Source organism: Copadichromis virginalis, linkage group LG19 (genome assembly GCF_057382275.1).
Source record: "Copadichromis virginalis isolate Kocher_CV1m ecotype Utaka linkage group LG19, C_Virginalis_male_GT1.1, whole genome shotgun sequence".
NCBI lineage: Eukaryota > Metazoa > Chordata > Actinopteri > Cichliformes > Cichlidae > Copadichromis > Copadichromis virginalis.
Genome location: NC_140636.1, coordinates 25,362,319 through 25,381,701, shown reverse-complemented (window position 1 = coordinate 25,381,701; position 19,383 = coordinate 25,362,319). Strand labels below are relative to the sequence as shown.

The 19,383-nt window shown below is 41.3% G+C and overlaps 2 protein-coding genes across 2 annotated transcripts in view; both read right to left on the bottom strand.

Annotated features, from left to right (window-relative positions):
* efna2a (ephrin-A2a) overlaps nt 1–1,264 on the bottom strand; it is a 79,896-nt gene extending 78,632 nt beyond the window's left edge. Inside the window, exon 1 of the mRNA XM_085441927.1 lies at nt 188–1,264. Coding sequence (XP_085298053.1) covers nt 188–330 — 143 coding nt within the window. The 5' untranslated portion in view covers nt 331–1,264. The remainder of the gene's footprint in view (nt 1–187) is intronic.
* Nucleotides 1,265–4,737: 3,473 nt separating this feature from the next.
* Nucleotides 4,738–19,383, bottom strand: ptbp1a (polypyrimidine tract binding protein 1a). The gene is made up of 16 exons (XM_085441032.1): nt 19,248–19,383; nt 18,414–18,467; nt 18,136–18,166; nt 14,735–14,795; nt 14,415–14,587; nt 13,868–14,014; nt 13,431–13,604; nt 13,072–13,182; nt 12,704–12,884; nt 12,509–12,586; nt 12,184–12,341; nt 10,711–10,744; nt 9,544–9,636; nt 9,067–9,283; nt 8,761–8,838; nt 4,738–8,478 (listed from the first exon to the last, which is right to left on the bottom strand). Exons 1-16 carry the CDS (start codon nt 19,253–19,255, stop codon nt 8,346–8,348), a joined length of 1,731 nt encoding a protein of 576 aa, XP_085297158.1. The 5' UTR covers nt 19,256–19,383; the 3' UTR covers nt 4,738–8,345.

Genomic DNA, 19,383 nt, shown 5'->3' with positions numbered 1-19,383 from the left:
GTAAATAAGACTGATGTGATCAGACAGCACATGACAAAAGACCGAGAAATGTGTAGGTTCTTAAAGATTTCAAGGTGTACGTGAGTAATGAGAGTTTTTGAGGGGCATCTATAGCAAGCAGGTAGCCTAGATAAACAATGTTTCAAACACACACACACCTTCATGCCAAACTCCTACTAAAACTCACTTGGGGTTGGAGCTATTCCAGTAAACAGCGTGTCTGTCAAATATGATCTTCTCCTCCGCCCACACGGACACCCAAGACAGGATGGCCAGCAACACCACCTCCATCACACACTTCTGCCCGAGCTGGCACAACATCATAGACATCTAGGGGGGAGTCTTTTATTACTAACTGATATCAGGCTTTCACTGCGCTGCTGCTGCTCCAGAAATCCTTTCTAGATCATCAATGTCCTTCTGCGCGTCTTTTGATAAAATCGGCTCGGCGGTTAACTGGCTTGATGCTTGAAGTTCCGATAACCTCGGGGGTGTTTCAAGTCATACTGAATGTTTGAAATTCACTCTCAAACTTGGCCAATTGCGTATAAAACAGAAGAATTCACATGGTATTTACGAAAGCGTCGTCGTCGGCAGGATGCTGCTGGTGCGTCTCCTCTGCAAGGTCCGAAAGTTTTCTCCCATTACGCGCAGCCGGAGAGAGAGATGCGCTACCTGGATTAGGTCCTGTCTCTCGCTCGTTCGCTCTCTTTCTCTCCCTTTTCAGAAAAATGGTAATCAGACTCCAGAATTCATCCGAGGTTTACAATTCTGTCGGTGATATCGTAGCTCATCAGCAGACCTAAGACAACGCCAGAACCGGCCGTCATATTTGTTTACCCAGATTTCTGCTGTGCCTGGCGCACGCTTTGTTCCGCTTGTTCCACGGTGCAAATCTCTTTGCAGCCTAAAACTGCGTCCACTTGACCTTTTCTCTTATTGCAGTTCAAGAAAATGCATTCCGCACACAAAAGCGCGCTCCTTTTCGCTATTTTTTGCTGAAACTTGTCACAAAATAACATTTGCAAGACGGGAGCATCCTTGTTAAACAACCGTAAGCTCTCACGGCGTGTCAACTTGGTGATCCCTCCGCTGCCACTGGCTCCAATCCAACGTAACTCCAGTTACTGCGCGTCTTTCCGTGCGTCACGCTGACCGGCGCAGGCAGGGAGCCGTCGATGATTACAGCTTTAATCCCAACACGCTCCCGTGCAACCTCCACCTATAGCGGCAACATCACTCAGAGGTACCCCGACTCGGTGTAAGTAACCCCCACCCCCTCTCTCCATCTCCCGCTCGCTTTTCTTTCTGAGCGGGCGGGGTCTGGAGCCGTGCTGTGCTGCGCTCCCTCTGGGGACTCGTGGCTGGCTGACTCACTGCGCCCTGGCCATATGCAGCCGGAGATGTATAGTGGAAAGTCTGAAGTCACTTAAACGCTTCATTCTAGGTAGTTAAATTACTTTTTATTGTGACACGTATTCGAAATCTTTGTATAAATAGTTGACATTAAGACCCCCCCCCCCCCCCCCCAATAGGGAAATGGTAAATTATAGCTGAAGTTGACTTTGTTATTTTTCACCACAATCATCAATTTGACTAAAGACTGTTTGTTTGCATCTTATCGGGGCATGTAAATCGCCCACGAAGTTCACTGTTTGAAAGCCGCTCTCTGATGAATAGAGAGAGAAAGAGGGCGTCTGATGGATCGCTGGAACAGTGGAGTCATTTTCCATCAGTGTCCATTAGGCCCAAATGGCAAGCGGAGGCAGCACCGAGTCTAAAACCTGTGAGCCATAAACCTCCAGATAGCTGTTTGACAGAGCCCTGCCACCCCTGATGCCTCTGTCCTGCGAGAATGTGCAGACTACTCTGCGAAAAACGTATCCATCGCAGGTACTTAGTCTCCCCCCAAAGGAAGACGAAATAGTAACTACACTTGTGGTTCCCGCAAAGCGCTCCATGCGTTTTCGAACACGTGTTGATAAGACTATGTTGTGCAAAATGAGCTCCAGCGAGGATCAATCCAGTCTCAACAAGATGAGAATTGATTGCAGAAAACAGTTTTCAACAATTTCATTTGCATTCTTTAGAAGGGCATTACCACATTAAGAAAATGAAAGGAAAGAAATACAATTTGCAGAATCACGAGCGAGTAAAAGGGTTTTCAAGAGCGACCTCTAACCAACTTTGATGTTCCTACAAAAGACAGTTTCCCCCAAATCAAACCCAAATTACTTGTTCCAAACTTCCCAAACCTAAAAGGCCCTGTTATATTAAGTCCAAGCTTTCTACTGCTCCATCCTTCACATCTCATTGTGCCTCTTGGTTGGACCCTTTATGCAAAGTGGCCTAGTTTTTCCTCTGCCCTGCTCTGCCTGCAAAGTAATGTCTATAATTTGGGCTTCAAATTCAGGCAGGGATAGAACCCATGCACCCCCATAACCCAAATACAGCTGCATGTTGTCCGCCTCTGTGTATGAATTATTCAACATCTGTCTGAGGCGTGCATATGTAAACAGGTGGATAGTCTCCTGATGGCTTTCTTAAGAGGAAACACTATAGACCAAAGACATCCTTCACCTCAGTTTCATACTTTTCCTCCTCAACTGTTACACTCTTAATGCGAGTCTAAAGCTCATGTAAGTGATACAGACTAAACAGTGTTGAGTTGATTCTGATATTACAGCCTCTTAGGTGAACCTAAATCTAAGAGTGTTGGTCAGAGAGTCAGCATAAGGGTGCATGCCTCCTTAATGTGGTGTTAAATCCTAGAATATATTGCTGGTTAAGCTTGTGATTGCACTGCAGTTTAACTCTACTCAAGAGAAATAAATTATAGATATGAGTAAGCTCCAAGATTCGAAAATCCAATGTGTTTTCAAATGGTTCATTCACAAACCAGCCATTCAAATTCAGCGTTTTCCTGACTTAAATGGCTGCTTTAGGGATTGAAAATGTCAGAAATTGTATACAGAACAGCTCCTTGAACCACTTGTCCACCCTGCCCCCATTCATTAAGCATGAGGTTTTCATTTGTGTGTGGCCTTTATGTTTGCCAGGGCGTGCTTGATTAGAGACCGCAGTACTAATGTAAATAAATGTTGCCAGATGTGGTTGAATTACTACGCCACATGGTTTCATTTAGTCCCATGCACATGGGCACTGGCGGGATCAAGCAAGAGACACCCCAAGGGTCTGTATTTGGGAAACAAATGGGAGGGCAGGTGGGGTATGATTACACAAATTGTACACTTATGTTTAAAGTGCACATGCAGTGCACTTTCTGTGTGCTTTAGACAGTGCAAAGGAGTTGAGCAGTAAAAAAAATAAAATAAATAAAGGCCTTCTTTGGTGTCGAGTAACTTGTGAATCAGAGCAATCTTGGAACAAAAATGTTCTGCATGAAAGTTTAAAATTAGATCAAAGCACCATATTCTGTGAGCTAAGAACATTACGTATCTACATTTGGATCATCTTACTTTGAGTTACCCTTCCACCCAAGTATGTAATGTCTTTGTGTTTCTGTATATTCCAAAGAGGTTTCTGTGCACACAGGTCTCTGCTTCAAATTAGTCTTAGTAGAGAGTGAAATGGAAAGATGCTGCAAGCAAACTAAAGTCTCTGAGGCAGCATCAAAAACATGGGTGAACATTAAACGTGAGATTTGTTGCAATTTTTAATGACTTTAAACATGAAAATGCACGTTTGGGCTAACACCACCTTAGTTCAGCATACCAAAATATCATGCAGATTTTTCCCATTTTGGCTGTGCTCATCAAATATTCCGACTGACATCTTTCTTCAATATGACCTTCAAGGCATGCTTTTCTGCACAATGTAATGGCACGGGAAAAACGAGCGTGAAATTCAAACCAAGCCGGAGCTCGCTATATTTACGATTGCACTCGATGAGCTGCTGGCTCTATACAACAAAATCCAGGTCTCAGCCACAAATACACACCACTGGGCTCAGTTCTATTCTCATTTGTCCCCCCCCCCCAAAGGCAAGGAAGAGCTGAGGTTAATCCTCTCCACTGCTCTGTAAGGAAGTAGAAGAAGAAAAAGGAGGATAGCGAGACAAGGGAAAAAAAAAAAAAAAAAAGGATATAATGCCAGAAAGCCATGGGAAGCACTTGAGATTAAGCCACTAACTATTGAGATTGTGTGAGTGGCAGGTAAAGTCACCTCTGTTCAGAAACCTTTGATCACCACCAGAGAACAATACCTCCCCCTAGTGGCCAAAAAGGTGTACACCTAAAATTACTCAGGGGTTTGGGGTTCACCTCTCCTCACATCCCAGGGCACCTCTGATAAAACATGGATGCCAGATATACTGGGTAGCTATACTCCAGTTTTTTCTTAATCATTAACTTTATGAGATACAGTACCTTGGTTTCCACAGCAACACCCCTCCTTCCCGAGTTACACCCGCTAAACTTCAAAAGGTCAAACGAGAGCACAGGAGAATTACTCTGAATCAGTGAGAATAGTGAGTATCCAGCACTGCATCTCCAATTAACTCACCACAGTTTCATCAAGGAATTGTAACAGGATTGCGCTGAGTCCAGATGAGCAGTCAGTCAAGTTTAGATGGGATGAGTATGAAGCTGGAAACGCAGTAAAGGACAAAATACAACCCACCAGCAGTAAACAGGATGAGAAATGTTGAAAATGTTACAAGATGTTAACCGGTACAGAAGGAAAGCGAGGAAGAGACAGAAACCAAATGAGGCCAGATGAAAGAAAGAACAAACTAAAGATTTATTGAAGGCAGCAGAAGATGCAAGAGACAAGATCAGAATGGCAAGGGGGAGTGGGGCACATACAGAGACACTTCTGTGTTCATATAGGTTTAATGTCTTTGTGTTACAAAAGTTTTTTTTTTTCTGTTTTACAGCTCAGGAGAGCTTAATAGGTCTGTGCTGTTTTATCAAAATATACATGTTTTGAACGTATGTGGATATACTCCAAATGATTTTGTGGTACAAAAACATGAATATATACAACCATCAACCCCCTTCATACAATACCCCCACCCCCAGGCCCCATATAAAAAAAGAAAAGAGAAAAGTAAAAGCTTTTAACAAAATTGAAAGGCATACAATTTTTCTACACAACATCACAGCTAGGACTGCGGTTCAATTAAGTATTCATTCTAAGCAATCTCTACCAAAGTAGGCTCTTTGTAAAGTCAATCAAACAAAAGGGGTACAATATACAGTATATGTTGTTAATCAAAAGACAATTTAAATTAATGTGACTTTTTCCAAAGCATCTGAGGAATAGAACTTGGAACTGCCTCGTATTTGTTGTAACGTGGGGGTGAAAGACGAGACAAAAAAAAAAAAAACTCCTAAGAAATCAGAACGCTACAAAACAGCAGGGGTAGAACATACTTTGGTCCTTAACAGCAATAACCGTCTGCAGCTACATGAAGCTTTGTTAAATCATGCATAAGAATCTTACAAAAATAGAGAGAGCACATCTGTATCTGGTCCAAGACAACAGTGGTCAAGGCTGTGGAAACTGGTGCTTGAGGCACACAGGAATGTGACAACGTGTAAGACTTCAGCGTGGTGGATCTATTGTTGAGAAAAAAAGTGCACTAAACGCACCTGACTGTGGCATAAGTGTACACCGACAGGGTACTGGGTGAGGACTCTCTCACCCTGCAATTCTGGTATCATAAATTTAAGGAGAAAAAAAAAAAAGATATACTGGGATTTCAAACACCATTCAAGACTGTTATTACCATCAATTGACAAGTGAGTCAGAGCTGCCCTCTCACAGGTACGATTACCTGAATATAATGGGATAAAGGCATCTTTGTAGACAGGCTAAGATACAAACACCTGAATGAGAGGTAAACAAAATCAACTAATCGTGCCCGTTTCAGCCTTAAATTAAAAACTTAAGGAGTCAAGGCACTGAGATAGCAATCAAACCCAGCTACTACAAATAGCTATCAGTTAAGCTTAGAAGTGATACAAGTAAATTTTAACATTTAAAAGAGATAAATGAATATATGTGTCCACATATATTTATATATATATATATATGAACGTAATGTGGTTAAATGAGGCTCCAAACAACTGTCCTGAGGACTAAGTGATAGGAGACTGTAAGACAAAAAGGCTGAATACAGCTCTACACCTGCAACAATACACCTAACAGAGCTACATCACCTAGCAAGGATATTAAGCATCTAACTGACTTACATTCATAGTTTCTAGATACATATAATGGGGCTATATGCATACAGAGATAAACATTTGTTTTTTTTAAACAAGAAACAGAAGATTAAATGAGCCACTTTTCCCCATTTTAACAATGCTGGTACAAACCAAAGGACAAAAAAATAAAATAAAAATTGAGAGCCATATATTACCAAATTAAGCCAGAGCAAATCTGTCTGGAACAAATTCAAAGTAAGGCACAAGACTGTAGAGAGAAAGACAGCGAAAGAATGCATTCAACCAGACCTCTTTCATAGCAGTGATGTTGTTATGAAATAGGAGGGTGTTGTTAATCACATTAACTGTGGCTCTGCACTTAAACCTTCATTAATATCATTAGTAACACTTGTGTTTACTTCCATTTCACATAAAACAGCTGCTGTGAAACAGGACTATTGAATAACCTTTGATAGTGGTATGGATCCCCAGAAGTAAATAGGTGGAAAGTCACACAGTAAAATAAAAATGGATGCTGGGAAATAAGTTTTATGGTCTCCGAGTCAAAACTTAATCCTTTGTCTCAAACCGTTTCTCACTGGCCAAACAGGTTCTAAGTGGCATTTCAAAAAGGCAAACACACACACACACACGTATCTCAACACAACTACTGTAATAAAAAGGAATGCTGAAGTGTGTCTGGTGCGGATACAATTCATCCACATAAGCATACATCTGTGGCGGAGGGTGTTTAAGTGATTTGGTCTTAAAAGGACAGTTCAACAGCTGCCTCTACTTTACCTCCAATTTAAAAAGAAAAAGAAAATACAAACATGTTTCATTGTAGAATGTTGCCTCTTTCCCAGGACCCCATATGCAAACTTATGGTGGGGGGAAAAATTATTAAATGTTAGACTGGATTTGATCCCGACCTCCTAATAAAGCTTTTATCAAGTTTTAGATGAATTGTTTCATTTGCAAGAATGCATGAGTTTCCATTGTTACAAGAGTTAGCAAGTGTAACAAAGCTTAAAGGACAACACGATAAGCCCCTTTCAGACATGCAATCCCTTCCAATAATCTGACAGCATCCAAAGGTGTCGGGTTTGTGCTAAATGAACACCCTAGCCACTTAACCTACAAAAGCTGTGACAGCACTCTTACTAGGTTGGACCTTATGTAAGACTTTCAGCACACGAGCGCGTGCAGTCACAGCATTATCACTGTGCATGTCTCTAGTACATCTGTTAGATGCACAGCTCACTAGAGAATGCCTTAAACAGCAATAATGTAGATAGTAACATTTTGCATATTTGAAACATCTATGAGAGATCTCTGAGTGTCTGTGGGAGGAGCGGTGTGCAGTCCTATGATCAGCATTGTGCAACAAACACACCCTGCTCTTAGTGACAATGGCAGAAAGAATATTCCAAAGTGCGGTTACACCTCACTGGCATTGCTACTGACAGTACTTGTTCACACAAGTCTTTTGCAGGTATTGTGGCTCTCTCCGTCATTGTTGTGGATTTGTGAGAACGAACGCTACAGTTTAAGCAAGGAGTCTCTAAATGACAGAATGCTGTCAGATAAACAGATAAATTAAACGGGCAATGTTTAGTAACTCATGAAAGGATGCCAGTGTACAAATTCAGGAGCTTTTCTTTTAAGGATAACACAGAAGAATAGGTGTTTTTTTTAATAATAGGCATTCTGAGTTGTCACAGTGGGGAAGCAAAGGTATAATAATGATTACTGTGAAACAGCTTGTATTAAAAATAGGACCTATCTAAGTGGAGCCCTCATTAATACATCCCTGCTTTCCCCACTTTGAAAAGTCAATAGCTCTACGGAAGTCATCTACCAGTTTATGTCAGTCATTTTTCTACACTTTAATTTAAAAAGCATTGACATCAACTTAAGACTTTACAACATCAACCAACAAAAAATTAAGTTGTTCCCCCCCCCCCCCCATTTTCTTAAGCTTAGAAGAGAATCACAATGAATAAACAATGTTGAACCTATTAATGACGGTGAATGATTTGTTGTGAAAGGGGCAACATTCATCAAAAGAAACAGCTATAAATAGGTAATGGTGGCCATTTCCACTGATTGCAACCTCAAGAGTGGTAGCATTCAGATGGCAACAGACTTGGAGGATGAAAGGAAAGGCACTCAGATGGTGGACTTGGAGAAGGACACTCGAAGATGGTGGTTTTCCCCCAGATCATGGTTGTGGAACTCGATGAGGGACTCTATTGCCTCCTCGACTGAGCCCATCTGAATCAGAGCCATCTTGCGATCTTTTCTGTTAAAGTAAAATAAAAAAATAAAAAATTTGAACAATTTGTTCTCAAAGTGTAAGATCCAGCGCACTTGTGTGTGGGTTTTTCACCATTTGCTTTGTTGTACTCTCAAAACTAGGTTTAGTTCATGTGTCTATCAGACTAAAAAGGCCAACACTTTACAACCTTAATTTAAAGCAGGCAATTTAACCAAGAGCTGCTGTAGAGTGTTCTGAAGAAAGAAGAACTCAGCCGCAAAAAACAAACAATTTGAGAAAATTGGGTTTAAATGGACTAAAACTTACTGAAAGAACTTGAAGGCCTTGACTGTTGCTCCTGAGCTGGCAAATAGCCTCCTGAGATCATCCTCCACCACAGAAGGCCTGAAAGCAAAACAGCAGAGAAGTTAAAAAGCTTTGTAGGTTTATGTTTGTTTACTAAGCTGCAGGTTTCTGTGTCTGAAGTTGTAAAACAACAAGGCATGATTAAATATAAAAGCCACCCCCTCCTCCACATACTGAGAAATAATGTCACGAACACCTGAAGGAAAAAGCTTACTGTGCAAAAGGTTGCTGGGTTAGAGCAGAAATGACGCCAAGGTTAACACTCACGGTATGTTGGAGAGGTGGAGTGTTGCAGAGGGTGGAAAAATGTTGGAGTAGTTTTTGGAGCCAGGCTTCTTAAAACGGTGCAGTGGAGAGTTGCTGAAATCCTTTGTGAGGCCCTGGTCCTCGTGGCCTTCTCTGGGAAGCTGCACTGTTGTGTGTTTTGACAACGTCACACGCATGGCCCTGCCATGAAGACGCTGGCCATTCAGGTGGCTCATAGCTGAAAAACACAAGTCACATAAACATGGTTTCAACACACTATTTGTTAGCACATTCTCCATCACTTAATTTAACTCTAAACAGCCACAACAATAAGCAGATAATCAGCCATCTATCACAGGAGGAGCTGAATTACCCTTCTAAGCAAAGGCTCCAAACAATGCACAGTATAATAATGTGAGGAGGAAAAAAAGAAAAAAAAGATGAAAGTGGTAGATCAAAGACAGAAAATTGTGTTTTGTAGGGCTGCAGCGTCGCTACCTAGTTGAGCCTGTGTGCCATCAGACATCTGGATTAGAGCATTCTCCTTTTTATTGAACAGGATCTTCACTCTCATCACATCGCCATACACACCTAAGGAGGAAGGGGAAAAGCATCACAATGCAAGTCCAGCAAATGCTACACGCATCATGCCTAAACCAGGAGCCACACAGTCAATCACAGCAACAACAACAATTTAAACCATCAAATCAGATATAAATAGTCACACTAAGCCTAAGGAAACAGTGTGATTGAAGTTACCGTTAGGCTATTCTAGAATCTTTACGTTCAATTCTGCATGGGTGTCCTGTAACCATTCCTACATAAGCCCTCTTAAAACTAACTACACATGGATGCTAAAATGCCTTAAGAGGGGAGAAATCGTGATTTGAAGACAAAAATCAAAGATTAGTAAAATGAGTAGTAGTGATCAATTTGATTGCTCTACTGTGAAGATAGAGTTGATTACTTCCCAAACTTGAGGGTCTAAACAGAGACATGCAGAAATAATCTAAACATGCACATACCTACATTTGAATAACTGAGAAAAACTGCAAGAGAATAAAACTGTGACATAATCCTGAGATTATGTCAACCCATAATCACAAAAAAAGCTGCAGCATTTCATCATTCTAGTGCAGCAGAGAGAGAGAATCACTGAAAAACAATCAGCATGTAAAAATGAAATTTGACCACTTTTTATGGCTAAATTTGGCTGGTGCAGAACCAGTAAAGGTTTGACTTTTATCCTCTTCTTTATGGTGATGCTTTAAAATTTAGATCAGCCTCCTGCCTCATTGCCAAACAAAATCATTCCCACATTTCTATTTAGCGGGGCAATATTTACATTGAAGGGCTTTGCTCTTTGAAGATGGGAAAAGTGCAAATGTTTTTTGCCCATGGACAAGTATCATAGCTTTTAAAAATTAAATGAAATGCTGCAGCTTTGTGGCATTCTCACCATACTTTTCTCACACAAACCCACAACAACCAAAACAGGTCATACAAACCCTCAAACAGACACCCCCACCCGCCATAGCCCTGTACTCTGATGATGAGCCATCAGTGGTTAAAAATAAATAAAAGCCAACAACATGAGACAAGACATGCCCACCTTGCCAGGTAACAGTAGTAATAAAAAAAGGAGATGAAAGGATGATAACGTACCGAAAAGAATAAAGAGGCAGTGTGGCGTAACGCTCTTTAGAGACAGCAGGAGGGAGCAGCGGGGCAGGGGGCCAAAAAGGGGAGAGGGAACAGGGGACAGGGGAAAAGAGACGGAGCGGAGTGGAGGACAGTGGAGTGGAGTCGGGACATGTCCGCAGGCCACAGGCAGCGAGGTCCACAGGAAGGCCACAGTACCATGGAGGAAGGAGAGGCATGAGGGACGAAGAGAATGAAGAGAGGAGAAGGATTTGAATAGCATAAGAGGATGAAGAGAAATGTGAGGATGGGGGGGAAGAAAGATGATGGAGAGGTAGATCATGGCAAAAAAATAAAATAAAATAAAATGAAAATCAGGGTGTCAAAGAGGTGCCAATGTAGTGTATGCGTTTTCAATTTGTGGTGGTGGTGGTGGTGGGGGATTTCCAAATTAGGGATAATGGTAAGGGGAAGGAAAAAGGGTTGGGTGGATGGAAGGAGGTGGTTACAGTAGTAAATAACAGAGGAGTGACAGGAGGAGAGAGGGAACAATTGGTCATGGGGCGTGCAGTCAGTTGGCAAGATTTAAAGTGAGGGGTTAAAAAAAACAAACAAAAAAAACAAAAAGAGGGATTAGGGGGACAGAAAGGAGAGAGAGAAAAGGAAGTAAAAAAACAAAACAAGGTCAGTATACACAAAGAAATGTAGTGCTTCAGACAGTAGAACTGGCTAAATTAAAATGCACTGTCACTATGGGAACACTAGGAGAAAGAGAAGAGAAAAAAAGATTAACAATGAAATACAGGAAAAAAGGCAGAGACAATATGTACTTTTAAATTAAATGTCATGTTTGTTTAGATTACGTAGAGAATGATATAAAACAAAATTCTGAGCATCAATTTTAATAATTCTCGAAGAACTTAAACAGAATCCTTAAATAACCAAACTAAGTGTATTGACTACATTAACTACAGTAAATGTAATGAGCTTAAAGACTACTTGTATATTTATACACTATTAACGAGAATAATGTACATGATGTGTTGCTTTAAAACAAGACCAAAAAAGTAATATTGTCTCCCCAACAACTCAAGAATGATTTTAACTAATGGACAAAAATGAAGATATGAAATGGTAAGTTTTCTTTAAAGAAAACACAAAAAAAAGAAGTTAGTTTTTTGAATAAACTTAAAATTCACAGTGAGCAAAGTGGCAGGGCAGAAACGCAGCAGGTTTGGTCAAACACAGAGAGGTCCTGAAAGGGAAGAGGTTTTGACTTAATGACCCCCTTGCAATTAAAAATAGTGGTAAGGGTAGTTCCTCGTGCAATCACGTGAAGTGGTAAGACATGAGGCGTAAAAACATTCGTTTCATTTGATCAAGTGGATCCACAAGCCAAAGTGTAAACAAAAGGCAATGTAACTGTTGAATGAAGCTCAGCACTGAACTAAAACAAAAGCAAAGGTAGTAGAGCTGTTTAATAGCATGTGTACTGACCTCAGGGTTCAGATTGCTGACCAACAAGACATTGTGGCCCCCAGCGGCAGCAAGCCCTGACAGGCCGAGCCGGCTAGCGGCCGCTGCTGCCGCCGCCATGCCAGTGTGGCCCACACCGAGGGACGCCAAGGCACTAGGAATACCGGGTACTGAGAGACCTAAGAGCAGTAAACCACAAATTACTCTCAACTCAATGCAATCCGTAGATAAAAACCTGAGAAATAATTTAATCATGAAGATTATCTGCTATATGTACATCTGAATAAACTACTGAAATACAGACATTCGAATCAGAATAGCAGGAAATATATTTTTTTGTACTGACCTGCCTGCTGAATAGCAAAGGTTGGGGGGAAGGCATGAGCGCCACCATAGGGAGAGGCTGAGATTATACCTGGTGCAGCTATAACAACAAGATATAGAAGTAAGATTTTTTTTTTTTTATATATAAATTAAAAGAATGACAGTGAAGTAAATCCTGCGAATTCTAATTCAAAAAAAGAATGGACTACATTCTTACCAAACGCAGCTGCTGCCATGGCCTGGTGGTCAATGGAGGGCTGTGAATCTGCAGTTGGAAGGTCTGGTCGGGTGTAGTCCCTGCTCTTGTCGTTGTTGTACTTGACGTTGAGGCTGGTAAGCTTGGAGAAGCTGATTCTCAGAGTACAGCAAGCATTGTAGATGTTTTGTCCATCCAGAGACTAAAGAAAACAGCGTTCTGTTAAACTTGAGATAACATATCTGGTGTGTTTTTACAGTGGCGAGTTTAACTAGTGACGTCTGAGCGACTGTTCCCAAAGTGTACTAACTGCCCTATAATGATATTGCTTTGTTTCAAAATGTCCTAATCTTAGTCCCATGCTGACAAAAAAAGTGAACCAATCGTACCATCTTGGAATGCTGCGCTGTCATGGCATCAGCATACTGGATGAGAGCCTGGAACTGGTTGTTCTTGGTAAAAGTGATGATCTTCAGCACTGTACCAAATTTAGAGAAAATCTGCAGGAGAGACACGATTATAAAGGTCATAATTTTAACACACCTAAAATAAATAAGAACTGCAAAACAGCTTTAGACTTTAGTGCTAGACAATGAGTGGTCAAATCAGTAGCTATACAGCTAAGATTTGAGGGACGTTTTTTTTTTGTTTTTTGTTTTTTTAAGGTGGGGCATGCCCAGACTAGTTACTTAAAACATCTCTGACCAGTCAAAAAAAAAAAAAAAAAAACTGTAGTAGCTGCCTTTACCTGGTGGAGTACATCCAGGGTAACAGGATAGAAGAGGTTTTCCACTATGACCCTGAGCACAGGGCTTTGGGCTGCCGCTGCTCCAGCCATGCTACCAGCATCAGCAGAAATGGCCACACTTCCCATTCCTCCTCCATGAAGGGCATTAACTGCCTGCAGAGCTGCCTGGGCACGCTAAGGAGAAACAGAAATACTTCTCAGCATCAGTGGTGAAAGGATAGTACCACCGAGTGAATGTGTGCAGCATAATGTTGTAAAACAAAACAATATTTTTAACAAATGTAAATAAGTTATTCAATATGCATTTTTTCAGTATGGAGCCAAAACTTGAATCCCAGCATCAAGCAATAAGTTAAACAGCTGATGAAGCCTCAAATGCAAACCATTAAAATAAATATAAAGTGCACAGATCTGTGCCGCTGCTGTAAAACCCTTACCACTTGGTTTGGGGAGTTGTCCGTCTTGAGCTCTTTGTGGGTCGAGTACTGCATGTAAATGGGGTGGTTTCTGATGACAGGGGTAACAGAGGAGTAGTAGCTCACCATCGTCTGTGCACACTCCTCGCTGTTCAGTTCCAAGAATGCCTGGGACATAAACATACTTATTTTGTTTATCCCATCACATACAACAAAGGTGACACCCTAATGCAACAAATTTAACATTCTTATCGATTCTTTTTATCTGTTATTAACCATTATAAATAACACAATTAACATGGTTACAGTATTACTGGTTATAGAACTACTTCAAACAGAAAACAGGTGTTTCGTGATCTGCTGTATTCCTCCAGGAAATCTTAACATCAAGCAGTGTCTATCTACCAACAAAGTCACAAGGATGTAACAAAAGGGTCATTGTTATAATTTTAGGTCAGGACAGAAGGATAGAAAGCTGATCCCTCGGCTCAGGCCTGGGAAAAAAATAATTCAACCAAAACTGCAAGTCATACAGTTTGGTAAGCAGACAGGCAACCGTCTTTCCTACCTGGTTTTTCCCTTTCAGCATCAGCAGATTAGTGACCTTCCCAAAGGGCAGCCCCAGGCCAATAACTTCAGCCTCATTTATGTCGTTGGGCAGCTTGCGTACATGGACCACACGTGATGGAACACCAGGACTGCGGACGTCACCTTTGAATTTTTTGCTGTCGTTGCCATTGGCTGCAAGAGAAAACAGAAGCAGATACAATCAGGGAGGGAACAGGAGGCTCCGGTTCTTCCTGAATAATGGATTGATAACCATGGTAACACAAACACGTCAAGCACTTCAATAAAAAGGGGATTCACCCCTCCATGGCAACCCCCTACCTGAGTTCATGATATAGGGTCCGTTGGATATGCAGGAAGAAAAGAGTTCGTCGGATCCCCTCTGCAGAAGGAAAGGAAACAATGGTTCACTTCAGTGCGTTCACCCAATGAAGGCACAGCTTGGCAGGTGGAGAGCACGGTTCTCACATTACTAAGCTATTGTGTGATAAAGCAGGAAGTAATCTGATAACCAAAAGAGAACTGAGCAAACACACTTGAGAAGAACTCCACCTTCCTCACTAGGAGGAATCCAGCGAACTATCATGTCAGCAGGAATATCTGACTTCCCATTCCATTAAACGCCTTTTACAGTATTGTCAAACCTCAAGCTACTGTATCAATAGGCCATATTTTTGAGACAATGTGCAATAAAACACAATTATGCATAGCACATTTAAGTTGGAACAGGTAGTTTTCAGCTTGAAGGACAATATTCAGTCAGGTTTTGGCCAAATAGCTGTCGGTGAGTACATCCCATCTTCTCATAATCCATCAGGAGCAGGGATAACACACTGAAGCCCTTTGGATCGCAAGACAAGATGGGGACACTTCCACTCCACACTAGACTACTGTCTGCCTTTTACAGACTCCCTCTCTAGTACATAAAAAGTGCTGTTTCAGGGCTGTTCACATGGTTGTGTGTTTGTGGCTGAGTGAGATGAAGTATTGCAGTCACAAGAAGTGGCTCAGCAGCATAAGCTCTACAACACTCTACAATGAAGGTCCTGTTCAGGCTGAGACTAGGGACATTGTTACGCAGCAGCACACACATATGTAGCCCGGGGGACTCTCTGGGAGTTGAAGAGCCCGAAGCACTTTAACAACAACCAGTCATGCAGGTTTGCTAGCATTCTTCACCTTGTGAATCTAAATAGAGGGTGGGGTCAGGTAAGCCTGCATACAAAAACTTATGAGAGATAACATTTGGTCATGCCTCCAAACAGTAGAACAACACTGCAGTAAGACAGTACTACAAGCAGTGGTATAAATACTCTGGCTTCTACACAGCCTGACAGAACTAATCAGTCTAAAATATAAATGAGTAATGGGTACTGTTTAGACTTATGATCCAAAAGTTAAAAATATTAATAATATTAATAATATTAATAATAACAACAACAAGAACAACAAATAAAAAAATAAAAAAAACAAGACAACACTGATTACAATGAACAGATGAGAATGGTGTGTTCCAATTTGTGGGAAGAAATTGGTCCCGATAATTCAGCCAATAGCAGATGCAAACCATGAGAAATGAAGGAAGTGGCTCCAGCCTGACTCGCTGGTTGTGGGCGGGCAGCGGCACACTTATCACTCAGCAGACTGGTTCCAAACAGGAAGAGCAGCAAGATGAGGTCTGCTTCCAGAGTTTTGCTAAACTTCCTCTGGGGAGACTGCAGGTTACTGTTAAATGTCGACTCCCTCCTCCTTCTTCCTCATTCTAATAATAACAACTGCAGAGCTAAGACAGTCCACGGTGCAGAGCAGGAGCATCAAGTCACTCACAAAATGGAGACTTGTGTTACAATTGAGCATTTAAACAGGATGTGTCAGAGTGCTTGCTAAGCCTATAGAAGAAAAACAGACCTGACCACGCATTTGCTTGAAGTCCAACACAGCCCAAATAAATGTATCAATGTGTTCACTTCCTTTGTTTGCTTAGGATGTGGACAGGATAACAATAATCTTCAGAGTGATGACACACTGCTGGCAAACACACCAAAACTTCAGCTTCCTTTCACTGACAACGGCAATACTTTGAACTCTATTTTTAAAAGTTAACATGTAGCAGAAGCAATTTCTCTGTCCCATTCACCAAGTTAAACCTGGTTTGCATTGCATCAGCAAAAGAGGGAAAGGGACACATACTCTCCAACTCTACTGCAGCACATAGGGAAGGGAAAGAAAAAAGAAAACACAAACAAACCCCATTTTCATCTTATAAGGAAACTAAACCTGAGGTGATTTATTTGTATGTGCCCTGCCTTTTGCAAACAACCTTATTTAGGGTTATAGGGGGTTGGCTGGTGTATTCTCTCAGGAAAAGTACAAAGGAGAGAAGCACAGGTATAGGCATGTTTGTTCACTGTGATCAGCCTTCACACTTGGAGGGGGCAGGGAGCTGTGCCTCGCCAGGGGGCTGGAGGGGGGAGATTGGAATGTGACCGCGGAATGCCAGACACTCTGCCCAGACGGAATAATTACAGATTCCAGCAAGGCAGGGCTCCATAACTCAGTGTCATCATTACCGCAGCACTTTAAATCCAAAAACAGAAGTAGTTAAAAAGAAGAAACAATCTCATCTGGAGTTAAACCCTCACTATTAAGCAGCAATCATTAAATCGTGTATTAGTGCACATGATGAAAAGAAACAGGCATTACTGAAATGAATAGAGGGGGTGGGGTGTGTCCCATGTATTGGGGGTGTGTATAAGAGTGCTTGTTCAAACACTGTAAAGACCTTTGGCCGGGAGGATGGCTACAGATCTAGGTTGAGCTCAATTAGTCCACCTACACTGAGCTGCTCCAGGCAATGTTACCAAGGATTACAGCAAAAACAGGAATTTTAACAACCAGCAGCATGCTGAAGAAACGGTGTGGTTTCTTCCTGTCAAGTCTGCATGCACAAACATTCAGTTTCACAAGAATACAACAGCTCAGTGACTAATTTACAAGTCCAATTCTTGCTAAGGATTTAACATTAGATAAGACTTTGTGGTTTTGTTAGAGCAATGATGGTTACATAGCCCTGTAATTGAAACACAACTGAGCAACAACAAGAGTCAGGGCAGAATTCAGCTTTCCCACATTCCAATAAGACCAACAGACTATTAAGGAACACACAAATAAACAACAGGAAGTTTCATTTCAACAGCCACACAGGCAAACGGAGACAGAACAGGAAAACATGAAAGCCCCACCTCTGAGAATCTATGCTAACATAATTATTGAATAATCCCCTTCCACCGTCTTGCTGTAACCTCTGTGCTGACCATTCAGCTCTATTTCATGAATGTTTAAAAAGCAAGTCAGTCTTCTCCTGCAACTTCATTACACATGAGAAAAAGCTTTGGAAAGGTATTCTGTATTATGGAGGAGGCTTGCAAAGTGATACACTACGTGCCACCAGAGCTGGCTCAGTTCTTTGAAATTGTCACTGTATTCTGAAAAACACACCTTTGTACAATATTACACATTTTTCTCTCTCTCTCTCTCACACACACACACACACACCAAAAGTCACAACTATATATGTTACAAGACCATATTTGGAGTTAAAAACACTACATACTAATTTCAGCAAGTGGGAGTCATTACTTATGCTGTAGTAAAGGAGTGCAATACTGTAAAATAAAAAAGGAAATAAGCAACCAAGAGGAAGATGACTCAAAACTGCCTACCTTTGTGCCAGCTGATATGTCATGGACACTGCTGCAAAACAGAAAGAAAGTTCTCAGTAAGAAAATAAGGAAAACCATCCACGAACTATCCTTAAGTCATTGTTATAACATTCAACTGCATCGGAAAAAAAAAAACAAAAAACACACACATACACACACACAATCCTACAACACTGTTAGCCCAAAAGGAAAACGACTTCCTTATTTAAAGCCATAAAGAGCAACAGGAACCCAAATGAGTCGTACACAAAGACAAAACTATACAAAAATTTACTTACTCAATTTCAGGGACGTAGCCGGATCCCAGAGGGTACAAGTCAGCGTCTAGGCGGCTATAACGGTTTAAAAAGAGATGCAAGTAAACTTGTGTGAGTTAAAAAAAAATTGAAAAAGAAAAACACCTATAATTACAACTAGACGCCGGGGGCGAATGCGAAGCTGTCTATGAGCTACTTTCGAAGTCCTTCAAACTTACGACATCAGACGATCAGAAGAGAAGGACACGTTCGAACTAAACAATACGCTATCATGTATCCTACTGCGATTAGATAACTCGGTTTAGAAGTCCCCGATTCAATCAAATGTTAAGGCCAGACATCTTCAACATGGCCCTGGCGCTCCGCGAACAAATGAACACGGAAATGAGACACGTTGCTTTAGCTAGCGCTCGAGTTCCCGTGAAACCAAGTTACAAAGGTACCGTTAGCCAAAAACTAATGTCCGTCGTAGCAAACAAGAGGCTATCATTGTCTTCCTTAAATAAAGGCAAATGTTCCTATCACAACTCAAATTAAGTTGCTCTTGCTTAGAGTTACTAACGTTTACGATAATTAAATAAATAAAATAAGTGCATTAAAACATTCACATTAGTATTGACTGTTAGCCAACGCTAGCGACGACTAGCAGCTGCTAGCTAGCTTACGCTCCTGCTAACTGTTGCATGTTTTGATGGAAAAAAAACTGTTTGAAGTTAACTTTTCTATTTCGACGGTACGGTGAAGGTACTTCAAACATCACAATATGTCCATAAGCAACCGAAATAAGATAAGAAGTTACTCCGCGATCGGTTTGTCTTATAAATATAAGTGTTAAGTGTGGCTCTTTTCACTTACCCGTCCATTGCACAAGAAAAAAACTGCAGGTCTGAAGCGAAGGTAGGGCGGCAGACTTGCTTGGTTTTCTTACAAAATGGCTGAACACACGGAGGCGAGCGCTGATTAGTCCAGGAACTTCCAAGAGCTGAAAACG